Below are 13,450 nucleotides of genomic sequence, written 5' to 3'. Positions count from 1 at the left end.
ATTAGGTGACAGGTCCAAGACCTCACAGCAGGTGGCATAGCTGATGCTTAAACCCAGAGGCATCTGACTCCAAAGTCAGGGCGCTCGGCCACTGCCTCCCAAACCGCCACATTCACAAAGTCCTATTGCCCCCATTTCACAGATGTGGAGATCAAGGCCAGTGGGATGGTCGCTTTCTCCCGGGTCTGGCCTACCCTCTGACGCCAGCTCCACTTCCTTGTTGTCCGGCCCCTCTAGCTACTTCAGGAGCTCAAGAAGGTTAACTTCACCCTCCTGGGCCACCAAATCTTCTTTGACCAGGAAGGGGACCTGCCTATGCCCATAGAGGTCATCCAGTGGCAATGGAACGAGAGCCGGAGCCCATTCCAGAGCATCGCCTTCTACCACCCCACGGAGCGGCTGCTGAAGGACGTGGACAAAGTCTCCTGGCACACCCCCGATGACTCGGTCAGCTCTCAGGGGCCGGGGGGGAGGGGCTCACGCGGGGGTGGCCAGGGACGTTATTTTTATCGAGGAGGATACCTGAGATTCATTACCGATAGCTGCTGTGGGCATCTTGTCTGGGGTCCTCTCCTTCCACCATTGATTGAGAACAGAAAGCTCATGGCTTTCTGTCCCCTCAGGACCGCGGGAATCAGGGGCCTCTGCCAAGTGAACATGTACTGGGCACGTGTGTGCGAGGGGCTTCAGTTCTCACGTCAGCCCTAGGCAGCAGATGCCGCTAGTCTCCCAATTTTATGGGCTGGAAAACAGAAGGCACAGAGGGATTGCACGACCCGCCGAAGGCCACACAGCATGTCCATGGTGGAGGTTCTCTCTGTCAATTAATACTCATCCTGTCAATTAATACTCATGTTTTCGGTACGGTAGCTATGCCTTCAACTGTATCTGACATCTGTCCATCTATGGTTCCTGTGTTTTACCCTCCTTAGATAATAAGCTGTCATTGCTCCGCTGGTGTGGGAAGGGTGGGGGAGGGGATCTAGGGATAGCAAAGCTCCTCAAAGACCTCTCGTCACTCTCTCGCTGCCCCACACTTTATCCCCATTTCCAGAGCTACCTGGTGCTGCTAGTTCCGGAGCTTCTTGGGGATTCTCATGGCGTAAATTGGGTTGGTGTCTTTATTCATTTGTTAGGGCTGCCATATGAAAGTACCACAAACTGGGAGGCTCAAGCGACAGAAATGGATTGTCTCATGGTTCTGGAGGCTGAAGTCTAAGATCAAGGTGTTGGTAGGGTTGGTTCTTTCTGAGGGCCCTGAGGGAGAGTCTCCAGGCCTCTCTCCTCGCTTCTGGGGGTTTGCTGGCCGCTGTTGACTTTCCTTGGCTTATAGAAGCATCTCTCTGATCTCTGCCTTCTTCACATGGTGCTCCTTCTGTGGGTGTATCTGTCTCCATGTCCCCCCTTTTTACAAGGACATTGGTCATCTTGGAGTGGGGACCTACCTGCGCCACATGACTTTAACTTAACTAGTTCTGATAGGATCCTGTTTCCAAGTAAGGTCACATTTTAGGTACTGGGGGGTTAGGACTTCACCACAGGAATTTTGAGGGGACACAATTCAACAGATATCAGTGTCCTAGCCTGGCTTTTCCTCAGGAAGCGGACACCGAGACAAGGGTTTATGTGCAGTTGGGTTATCCCAGGATATGATGTAGGGGAACAGGAGTAAGGGGGCAGTTCAACAGAGAAAGAAGGACAGTCAGCACAGGGGAATGCTCTGAGTTTTGCCAGAACCTTCTGAGGAGCCACTTTGGAATTGTCTCCCAAGGGAGGGAAGAAGAGGACATCGGTCCATTGGCTCTGTACCTTCCCTCATCCCCTCAGTGATCAAGGGTCACCTCATGGAATGCTACACCTTGAACTTCCAGGTCACATACGATGAGTGCCAAAGCACTAACCACAGGCACCTCACGCTGCAGCCCAGGGCAGGGCGCCAAAGAGATCTGCAGCGTAGCTGCGGGGAGGTGCTGACAGGTGACGCTTGCATGAAATTGTTTGCTGCTGCGTTGGCAGAAATAAAAGAGGGTGAGAAAATATGAAGGAGGCTTCAGAAGTGTCTACTCCTCACTCTACCCGTTGTTTTTGTGTCCTTCATGGAGCCCGGTGAGCCGGAGTTTTTAGGGCAGCAGCCAACCCAGTCTCGGCACAAGGAGAGCTGAGTGAACCGAGCCCCAGACCTGGCTGCTGCAGGTTCCCTCCCTCCCATCATCCATTCTGGACCCCTTCACCCTCAGTCACGTGGCTGCTCCAGGTCACTTGGCTGGTGGGGTGATGCAGACATTCATCCCCGAGGTGTCTGAGCCCACCATCGCCTTGTCCTTGCTGGCCCATGTTTGTGCAATTGCCCCATATTCACTGGGCTAGAAGCATCAAAGGCCACCTCAGCGAGTCCCCTGGATTTCAGATCTATTCTTTCCTACCCTCATGTCAGCAGCAATCCCAGCTCCTCACACTCATCCAAGTCAGTTACTTTTTCCTTTCACTGGCATGAGGCCCCGTAAGGGACCAGGAGGTTATCACAGAGCCCTGTTTTATCTCCTGGTGGGAGTATTTCCCCTTTGGAGACCAGAACCTCTATTCTAGCAGAGTCTAAGGTTGTGGGGATGAGAGCAACAATTCTAGAAGGGGCCCTGAGAATACTGGTGAGTTGGCCAATCCTTCTTCCACCCGTGTGTGCCGGGCCCAGGTAATTTTAGCTGTTGGGGCCACAGAGCTGTATACCAGTCTTTCATTCAGTGCTTATACTTCATCCTCAAAGACAGTTCCCCCACCCTCAGGGTGTAGTGGAACCTTTATATGCCATCCTATCATTTTATTAGGCTGGATGTGACCTTCTAGAAGAAAAAGAATTGCATGAGATAATGAGGGTATATGTTGGGATTGGCTGGTCCTATGGTCATGTGTCCATGTCACACCCTGTTTATCGTAAATCAAGACCCTCGTGTGAGTTGATGTTATAGGGGACCCCACATCAGTAAGTCATCCAGTCTGTGAGTCCTTGAATAGTGACACCGCACTGCAGTCAGGGAAGGCAAATTCTTACAAGGAAGAATCAGTGCTCCCTCCGGGGAGGAAAGGATCTGGTGTGACAGACGTGCCAGCAGTGGGCTGGCTGGTCTTCTTGCAGATGGAGCCAAATCAAGGGCTTAGCGTGATGTCTCTTGCTGGAAAGTTAGGTGTTCAGCAGCAGTGGTAGCCAGGTCTACCATGTGAGAGGGAGCCCAAGCTGTTCTTGGAATATTTGGTAAAATTCGCTGGTGAAACCATCAGGTACGGGGCTTTTCTATGTGGGGAGATTTCTGATTACTGATTCACTCTCCTTACCAGTTATATGTCTGTTTATATCTTCCATCTCTTTGTGGCTTCATCTTGGTAGGTTTTGTGTTTCTAGGGATTTGTCCATTTCATTGAGGTCATTCAATTGGTTGGCATGCTCACGTTAAAAAACGAGAATAATCTCCAGTCAACAATCTAACTTTACAACTTAAGGAAAATGCTCGTAGTTCTCTCTTACAATCCTTTTTATTGCTGTAGAATTGGTAGTCATGTCTCCACTTTTATTTCTGATTTTAGTAATTTGAGTCTTGTCTCTCTCTTTTTTAGTCCATCTAGCTAAAGGTTACTTAGTTTTGTTGATCTTTTTGAAAAACCAACTTTTGGTTTCATTGATTTTCTATGTGATTATTCTCTATTTCATTTATGGCTGTTTTAATCTTTATTTCTTCCTGCTGCTAGCTTTGGGTTTAATTTGTTCTTTTTCTTTTTCCTTAAGTTGTAAAGTTAGATTGTTGACTGGAGATTATTCTCGTTTTTTAACGTGAGCATTTGAAGCTGTAAATTCCCCTTTAGCTCTGCTTCACTGTACCTTACGTTTTGGTGTGTGATGTTTCATTTTCATTATCTCTAAGTATTTTCGAATTTTCCCTGTGATTTCTCTGTTGATCCATTGGTTGTTTAAGAGCATTGTTTAAATTCCACGAATCTGTGAATTTTCCAGTTTCCTTCCATGTGTCATTTCTAACTTCATCCCATTGTGACCAGAAAAGCTACTTTGTGTGATATCTATCTTCGAAAATCCACTGAGACTTAATTTGTGGTCTGTCTTGGAAAATGTCCCTTGTGAACTTGAGAAGGATGTGCATTCTGTGGCTGTTGGGTAGAGTGTTCTGTGTATATCTTTTAGGTTTAGTTTATTGTGTCGTTCAAGTCCTCTAGTTCCTCACTTGTTTTCTGCCTAGTTTTTCTTTCCGTTATTATGAGGAGAGTATTGAAGTCCCTAAGTATTATGTGGAATATTATATTTGAATTATCTGTTTCTCTCATCAGTTCTGATGGTTTTCGCACCATGTATTTTGGGTCTCTCTTGTTAGATGTGTGTATGTTTGTAATTATTATATCTTCTTTCTGGATCGATACTTTTATCTTTATAAAAATGTCCTATTTTTTTCTCTAGGAATGATTTCGGTTGATATCTCTTCCCTCTGGCTTCCTTTGAGATTTCATCTTTGCCTTTTTTTTTTCACTTTGAATATGATATACCTCGGTGTAGATTTTTTTGGTACTTAAGCTGCTTGGTGTTCTCCCAGTTTCCTGGATCTGTGGATTGGTGTCTGTCATTAATTTTAGAAAATTCTGTCGATATTCCTTCAAGCATTTCTTCTGTTTCTTGCTGTCTTTCTTCTCCTTTGGATATTCCCAATATCTATATGTTGTACCTTTTGTATTTACAGTTCTTGGATATTCTGCTCTTTGTTTCATCCTTTTTTTTCTCTCTTTTCAGTTTGAGATGTTTCTAATGACATATCTTTAAACACACTCTTCTTGGCTATGTTCAGTGTGCTGGTGATCTCATCAGAGGCATTCTTCACTTGTTACCATGTTTTTTGTTTGTTTATTTGTTTGTTTGTTTAATTCTTAGCATTTCCTTTTGATTCCTACTTAGCATTTACACTTCTTGGCTTACATTACCCATCTGTTCTCGCATGTGGTCCACTTTTTCAATTAGAGCCATAACATAGTAATCATAGCTATTTTAAGTTCTTGGTCTAATAATTCCAAAATCTCTGCCATAGCCGAGTCTAATTCTGATGCTTGTTTTCTCTCTTCAGAATGTATTTTTTGTTTGTTTTTGTTTTTGCTTTTTAACACACCTCGTAATTTTTTGTGGAAAGCCAAACCTGATATATTAGTCAAAAGGAACTGAGGTAAATAAATCTTTAGTAGGAGATTTTATGTTTATTTGAGTAAGAGTTAAGCTATGTTTGCTATTTACTGTAGCTATTGTGTCAGAGCTTAAAATTTCCTCTAGTGTCCTATTTTTGGTCTTGGTGTCTGGGTTTCCGCAGAGATTCCTTCTTAAATAGGCCGTGAGCCTTGCAGTTCTTTTGGTTGTAAGCCCCTTTATTACACAGGAACCCGTAGGATGTGGTGGTAAGTGTGGGAGGAGGGAAGCATTTATAATAATCCCGTGACCAGGTTTCATTTTTTCAGTGAGCCTGTCTGTGCCCCTGGGCTGTGTCCTTCACAAGTGCTTCTCAGCTCCCCCGACCTTAGGTGAGACAGGAAAGCTTGTGCGGGCTGGAGACAGGTATTTCCTGTCCCCCTTGTCAGTTAGGTTCTGGTAAAATAGTTCGTCAAAGGCATTGTTCATTTCTATTCCCACGTTTATTTTATTATTAATTTTTAATTTCTAACATTTCCTTTTGATTCTTTCTCACAGTTTATGTTTCTGCTTACATTGCCCATCTGTTCTTGTGTTGCTCGCTTTTTCAATAGAGCCTTCCCTTGAGGGCAAGCCTGTGCTAAGGACAGCAGAAGGCCCTGGGTGTGTTTCAAAGTAGTAACTTTTCCCACATCCCTTGCTGGAAGCATGAGGGGATTTTTCTCCAGTCTTTACCCTGAAAATCTGGTGGGGCTCCTGAAGGTTAAGCCTGTGCCCCCGGGAGCCATCTCTCGTGCCAGTTCAAACTCTGTCTCCTGCGGTCAGTCATTGACAGTGACCTCAGAAAGTCTCTGTCTCCACAGCTGGGTGCTGTTACCTGCAGAAGGTGGGTTAGGTCGTGGGCAGGCAAAGGTAAGCGAGTTCCTATGAAGGTCTAGCTCTAATGACAAACCTAGCATCACTCCCCCTCCCAGACAGGGGCAGGCCACCCTCCCCTGAGCATCTTGCTAGTTGAAGAGAGTCGGGAGGCCCCCGGAGTGTGGGGAGAGAGGGCCTCAGGGACTCGTGTCCTCCTTCCTCCAGATCCCTGTGTCCATGTGTTCCAAGGACTGTCAGGCTGGGCAAAAGAAGAAGGCCGTGGGCATCCACACCTGCTGCTTTGAGTGTCTTGACTGCCCCGCTGGCACCTTCCTCAATAAAACTGCAGGTACGACTTCTAGGTCCATACCCCTGCCCTGCCCCTGCCCTGCCCTTGCTCTGCCCAGGACCCTCACCCTTTGGCAGCACCTCCTGAGTCTCCCTGAGGCAAGTGTCCGAAGGCCAGGGACCATATTTGATTCTACTGTATCTCCCCCATACCTGGTGTAGAGAAAAATGCAGGCTGTTTTGGGGTGGATGGGAGAAGGAACAGCATTCAACCATGCAGGGCCGTAACTGATCCCCATCCACACACACAAAGCCCACAGCCAAGGGGTGTCAGGCCAGGGGAAGTCCACTGGATGATAAATGAGTGAATGAATGAATGTTTCTGCCAATAGAAGGAACGTTTCTGGCAAACAGGACATCTCTGGCCTCCCAAGTGCCTAGCATAGTTCAGAGCATAACATGTTTGCTCAGTGAATATTTTTCGAATGACTTTTTTGACTAGAAGAATTAACACCTGTCCCTATAGAACATAAACTCCAGGAAGGTGGGGACAATGCCATCTCTGTTCACATTGGTGTTTAGCACTGTTCAGAGTTGGGGCTCAAGTTATTTCTTTGATGACTTCACTGATTAGTAAATTAAGTGGATGCATACGTCTACCAATCAAAGTACTTGCTATGTACCCAGCAGAGCACAGGGCACAGAGTAGGTGCTCGCAAAAGTTTGTCGAATGATTTTGCTGGCCTTCCTCTCCTAACTGCTCAATAGCCTGAAGACAGGGGGCTGGGTCTGTCGCCTCCCACCACAGGTGCTTATCACAGTGGATGACACTCAAAACAATATTTGTTGAATGAATTATTTGAATAAATGGTTGACTTCCTCTCCCACCAGAGAGTGAGGTCTTGGGAGGAAGGAATTACAGTTGTTAGTCTCTGAGTCAAGGAGACCGCGGTTCAGTTCCTGCCTCTGTAACTTACTGGCTTCGTGACCTTACCTGGCTGAGCCTCCATTTCCTTCTCTGTGAAATGGGGTTGCTGTGAGCATTTGATGAACCAGTGGGGGTAAGAGACTTAGTGAATGTTGGCTATGACTGCAGGGTTGCACTTAGCTCTCTCTCTCTCTTTCCCCCTGGGGCTTGGCTTAGTGCAGGTCTGGAGGATGTAGGTGCTAGGAGGGTGGGTGTGACTGATGAGAGGTGCTGTGTGCTCTTGCAGATGAATTTGACTGCCAGCCCTGCCCAAGTAACCAGTGGTCCCACAAGAAACACACCTCCTGCTTCAAGCGGCAACTAACCTTCCTCCAATGGCATGAGGCATCCACCATTATTGTGACCATGCTGGCTGCCCTGGGCTACCTCTGCACTCTGGCCATCCTCATAATCTTCTGGAAACACTTCCAGACGCCCGTGGTTCGTTCAGCTGGGGGCCCCATGTGCTTCCTGATGCTGATACCACTGCTGGTTACATACACGTTGGTCCCCGTGTACATCGGGCCGCCCACGGTCATGACGTGCCTCTGCCGCCAGGTCCTGTTCACGCTCTGCTTCACCATCTGCATCTCCTGCATCACTGTGCGCTCTTTCCAGATCGTCTGCATCTTCAAGATGGCAAGCCGCCTCCCACGTGCCTACGGCTACTGGGTCCGCTACCATGGGCCCTACCTCTTTGTGGCGTTCATCACGATGCTCAAGGTAGTCATTGTGGCTGTTAGCCTGCTGATCACAAACGTCAGCCCCACCGCCCGTGCTGACCCCGATGACCCCAAGATCATGTTCATATCCTGCAATCCCAACTACCGCAAGGGGCTGCTGTTCAACACCAGCCTGGATCTGGTCCTCTCCGTGGTGAGCTTCAGCTTTGCCTACATGGGCAAAGAGCTTCCCACCAACTACAACGAGGCCAAGTTCATCACCTTCTGCATGATCTTCTACTTCGCCTCCTACGTCTCCCTCTGCACCTTCATGTCTGTCTATGAGGGGGTCCTGGTCACCATCCTGGACCTCTTGGTCACTGTGCTCAACCTCCTGGGTATCAGCCTAGGCTACTTTGGCCCCAAGTGCTACATGATCCTCTTCTACCCGGAGCGCAATACGGCAGCCTATTTTAATAGCATGATACAGGGCTATACTGTGGGGAGGGACTAGCTCTGCCCACTGGGACGGAGGACCTTGGCGTTGGGAGATGGAGGTGAGGGGGTTGGCTTGTTCAACTCCAGATGGAAGGGGAAGCCATACTGACTGTTACCACTTTGCCTTGTTCTCTGATTTGCCGTCCCTTCGAGGTTCTCTGCGTCCTGCCCATTTTTACCCACCTAGTGATGGATGCCTAAAAATATTCACTCTTTGTTCCTTTCCCTGAGGCTATTTAGCTTGCCAGGCACTGCCACCCCATTCCACCCAAGGTGACCTATTGCTGGCCAAAGACCGAGTCTGATTTAGCAGCCTCCAGCCGCCATCTGGTGGTCACAGCAGGTATTTGCAGGTTCCGGCTCCTCTTCACTGGCGCTCATGGCTGGGCTGGGGTTGATGTGGGAGGATGTGAGCTCACATCATGCTGCCCCCGCGTCATTCACTAGCTGCCCATGTGTCTGTGTCTCATCTCCGAGATTCCCCCACGGCTCGGACCCTCACTTCTGTGTTATCTCTGAGTAGTGGGTGGCTCAATGGGCGCTTCCTAAATGCTCATGAATAAACCTCACTTGGGTGAAACGAATGAGTTTCCTTTTTGTCTCCAGAGGTCCCCTGAGAAAGAACATGTGGAATCAGAGGGGCCTGGGTTCGGACCCCAGCATTGCCACTCCTGAGCTGTGTATCTTGGGCCAATCCTTTATTGCCCCTGAGCCGACACTTCCCCATCTCTGAAACGGGAACAATAGCTGCTTCACAAGGACATTTAAGGGTCAGAGACAATGTGTGTAAAGTGCACATAGTAGATACTCAATAAATGCAACTACTGCAAACCCGCATGACCCTGGAACCATCAGGGACAAAATAAGATTGTGTTTCCTTTTTATACCGAAATGACCGTGGTATACGCTCTAGTCCATGGCACTAGTCTCTCTTGGGAATTAGCCCATCCGTGCAAATTCCGGGTGTTGTCTTGGGGGTACCTGGGCCTCGTATGTGCTCCAGAGCCAGCGTGTGCCACAGCACCGTTGCCTTGCTGTCGCTGAAACTCGGAGAAGCTGCGCTGCTGAGTGCGGCAGTGTGCATGCTGACCGCACCCCATTGTGGGCACCAGTGGCAGGAGGGGCCTTGACTTTCCTATCCAGGGACCAGACCTGGCCTCTCACAGCTCACCAGGGAGCCAGAAGTCTAGAAGCTGCGGCCTTCTCAGAGCTCCCCTGCAGGATCCAACTGCCACTGCTTATGTGCATCGCTTATTTGTCTCCTCTTTGTGCTGAATTTACCTTTTTCATGCTTCAAGGGTGCGGATAGTGGGATCTTGGCTTGAATCATCTGGGATTTCGGGGAGTGACTTTCCTATTTTTGGGCCACTTCTCCATAATGGCAAGGACGGTCCCTGTGTCTCTTCTCTTCCATAATGGCAAGGACGGTCCCTGTGTCTCTTCTCTTCCATAATGGCAAGGACGGTCCCTGTGTCTCTTCTACAAGCCTCTTTCCAGAGCCTGGCACTTAGGTGCTCCGTGAATATGGATGGAGCGGCTGAGTCACTGTCAGACTTTTTCTCTTTCTCCTCACCACCTGTTCCTTCAATGCATCGCATTATTAATTCAGTTCATCTCCCACGGCCTTGGGTGCGGGGTAACGAGACGTAGTCAGAAACACAGAATGCACGTCGGTGCTTACAGTCGATGAGGAAGGACAATAGGTAACGTTTGTACCTTCTTTAAGAGCTTTGCCGCTTCATCCATTTATTCCTTACAACACTCTACTCGTTGGGTACTGTTAGGATCTTTACAGACGAGGGTGTAAAAGGGACTCAAAGTGATTATAAAACTTCCCCAGCCCCACACAGCCCACTCCTGGAACCACGACTCTCGGTGGAGTAGGACCCAGACAGCCCTGCCTGGAGAGCTGATGCAGGCAGGGGACCCTCAGTCACGGTGGGGTCTCGGTCTCTCCAGCCAAGGCACTGTGGTGTGCCAGGGGCTTTGGATTTCAGGGAGATGGTCGGTGGAGGTAGTGACCAGGGAAGACTGTGGAGGGCAGCCGGCGTTTGGGAAGAGCATTGGAGGATGGTGAAGTGTTTGGATGGCAGGAAGTTGGGGTGTGGGGGAGGGTCAGGGGGCCAGCAAACACAAAGGTGGGGTGCAAAGAGGCCGGGGTAGCTCCAAGTGGGAGCACGTGGTTGAGGGCGGTCAGGCTGTGAGAACTCAGCTTGGAAGGATAGCTGGGGCTAGACATGGAGGACCCTGAGCTGGGCGTCTGGACCTTGTCCTCCTTGATGGCCACTGCTAGGGTCAGTGCATAGGCTGGGCTTGCCCCTTTCCCGGGTCACCTGAGGTGCCGGCCACCCCTTTTCCCTGTGGCCAGCCTCCTCTTTGACTGGGTCCTTGTCCCACAGTCCTGCGTGTTGGCCTGGCTTGGTGTGCGGGAGAACATCGGGAGAAGACTTCAGGGTCAGGCTGTTGGTATGAGCATCGCTTGTCTGTCCCCTCCACTTGCTTCCCAGGGGAGCCCAAAGCCTCTGCTGAGACCCCGCCCACCCCTGAGCTTCCGGGGAGCAGCTCTGCACCGTCTGTTCCCAGATGTTCCTATGTCCCGTCCCCTTCGCCCTCGGGACCAGATTGTCAGAGGATCAGTGAGCTTTAAGCTCTTAATTCTCTTTTCTTGCATGCTTCTGATGCCTTGGTTTAAATTTTTTTTAAGCGATAATGACCTCATTTTCCTGGTTGTGCCTCACAGAGCGCCATTAGAGAGAGAATCCTGGAATCCCACGGGCCTCGGAGGCATCTGCTCCACACCTCTTTTTAGAGCTGCTTTAGCTGAGATCTTAATCCTTTCTTGTTTCCCTCCAGTGATGGGAGGCTCACTGAGGACAACACCAGGTATTAGACAATTCTTTTTAGATTGAATCAAAACCCAGCTATCTGGAGTTTCATTTATGGACACTAGTTTTATCCTTTGGGACCACAAATTAAATCTCATTCTTCTTTGTCATGACAGCCTTTTATATGTAACAACCACAGCAACAACAAACTGCCTTTCAAGAGACACTGACTACGTGCCAGGTGCTTCACACAAGTTGTCTCTAATCCCGACAGTGACCCTGCCTGATGGGTCAGTGATGGTGCGTGGATGACTCCCAGCATCCCCTTCTCTCCCCACTACCCAGAGCCCCTGTCCTCAAGGCAAGGTCTATGTGGTCTCAGGGAAGCTGACTCTGTGTCCTGGCTCTAGGGGTGGAGCAAGTGACCTAGGCCAAGCCAACCTGTACACACCCTTTCCCTGGCTACAGTGACTGGCTCAGGGGTAGGCACAGCACCTGGGTATGTCCAATCAGAGGGCCTCGGGACTTCCATTGGGACAAGGATTCTTACTCTAGGAACTAGCAAGGTTATAGACCCAGAAACAGGGTCCTTGGAACCTTTTGAGCTGATGGATCGTGCCTGAAGGCAATCCTACTCTGAAATCTTTCATTTCATGAGTCCATTAATGTCCCCTATTGTTTAAGCTAGTTCGAAGTTGGGTTTCCTGCCACTTGCAACCCAATAGGTCCTTATCCTGCTAAAAAGGAAACCGAAGCCCAGAGATTCTGGTTAACATGCTCAGGGGAACCCAGCTCCTAAGTCGGGCAGCCAAGATTTGGGCTCAAGGAGGAATTGGGGGTGCACAGCAATTGTGATCTCCTTGATCATCTCTCTCTCTCTCTCTCTCTCTCTCTTTTTTGGTCTAAAGTTCCTCGATTGCCTTAGAACCTGATTTTGACCGTCAGCTTGGAAGGATAGCTGGGGCTAGACACGGGGGACCCTGAGCTGGGCGTCTGGACCTTGTCTTCCTCAGTGGCCACTGCTAGGGTCTGTGCACAGGCCGGGCTTGCCCCTGACGTTGGACCATCCCAGTCCTCTCCTTGGATACACTGACCTAGAAACTTCTCTCTTAGGCCGCCTGTCAAGCTTTCCTCTCCTTCGCCCCTGTCATCCTTCCCAAATCCATACTCTGGCCGGCCGAGGGACGTCCCCTTCACCGAACCACAGTCACAGGCCTTCCCTGCTCAGAAACCTTGGGCGGCTCCCCAGTGCCTGCACAAGAAGGCTGCACCTCTTTTGTGTGCCATTCAAGGCCCTTCAAAATCTGGCCCCTGCTCTCCTGCCCAGCCTCATCCCCCAGCAGTCCCAGGTAGATGCCTGGTCTCACACCTGGTCTCACACCTGGTCTCACACCTGGTCTCACACCTGGTCTCACACCTTTCAAGCTGCCCCTGCTCTCTTATCCCCTGGCGGGTTTGTGTTCATGCCCTAAGGCCCAGTTCAAATGCCTCCTCCCCTGGGAAGACTTCCCTGCCTTGGGGCTGAGGGAGGCCTTTGTGTTCCCATAGCTGGTGGAGCTGAACCCCTGTGGGTCTCAGCACTTGTGAGGGGACCGCTCGCTGCCTTTCCTGCTGGGGATGGCAGGCTCTGTTCTCGGTGCAGCCGTTTTCTTACCTGTAGTGTCACCTTTGCTGCTGGAAGCACTGAGCAGTGAAATGCCTTTGCAGGGCTGGTACAGATCTGGCAGGAGCTGGTGGGAACCTGTGGGGAGGGAGCTGGCGGCCATTAGGGCCCTGGGGCCAGGCTGAGCTAAATGCTGTTTTCTTCGGTGCCTGGGGCTGCAGGGGGAATGGAGGAGATGGCAGAGGAGAGCCAGAACGCCTGAGCGGGACCTCCCAGGCGAGGACATGTCTGTAGCAGACTCACCGACATCGCTCTGTGGCTCGGACCAGAAACCTCTGCATCGTCCCTGACCCTCTTTCTCCCTCATCCTACATCCTATCTGTCAGCAAAACTATTGGCTTTGCCTTTAAAACACCTGGTTTCAGCCTAGGTTCCAGCAGCAGCCTCCTTACTGGCCTCCCTCTTTCTGCCCTTGCCCCCGCGGTGTCCAGAGTGGTCCCTTAAAAATCTAAGTCAGTTCGTACCCTTCCTTTGCTCAGCACCTCAGGGTTCCCCACCTCCCTCCCAGGAAAAGCCGAAGTCCTT

General features: G+C 50.0%; 1 protein-coding gene across 1 annotated transcript in view; it reads left to right on the top strand.

The window, feature by feature from the left end:
* The window catches only part of TAS1R2 (taste 1 receptor member 2), a 17,011-nt gene extending 8,558 nt beyond the window's left edge, over positions 1-8,453 (top strand). The window contains exons 5-6 of the mRNA XM_011379748.1: positions 6,248-6,371; positions 7,525-8,453. Of these exons, the coding sequence (XP_011378050.1) occupies positions 6,248-6,371; positions 7,525-8,453 (1,053 nt within the window). The remainder of the gene's footprint in view (positions 1-6,247; positions 6,372-7,524) is intronic.
* The last annotated feature ends 4,997 nt before the right edge of the window (positions 8,454-13,450 follow it).

This window comes from Pteropus vampyrus, unplaced genomic scaffold (assembly GCF_000151845.1).
Source record: "Pteropus vampyrus isolate Shadow unplaced genomic scaffold, Pvam_2.0 Scaffold374, whole genome shotgun sequence".
In the NCBI taxonomy this organism is placed as follows: domain Eukaryota; kingdom Metazoa; phylum Chordata; class Mammalia; order Chiroptera; family Pteropodidae; genus Pteropus; species Pteropus vampyrus.
The sequence above is the reverse complement of the archived record's forward strand: the minus strand, read 5'-3'. Positions and strand labels throughout refer to the sequence as shown.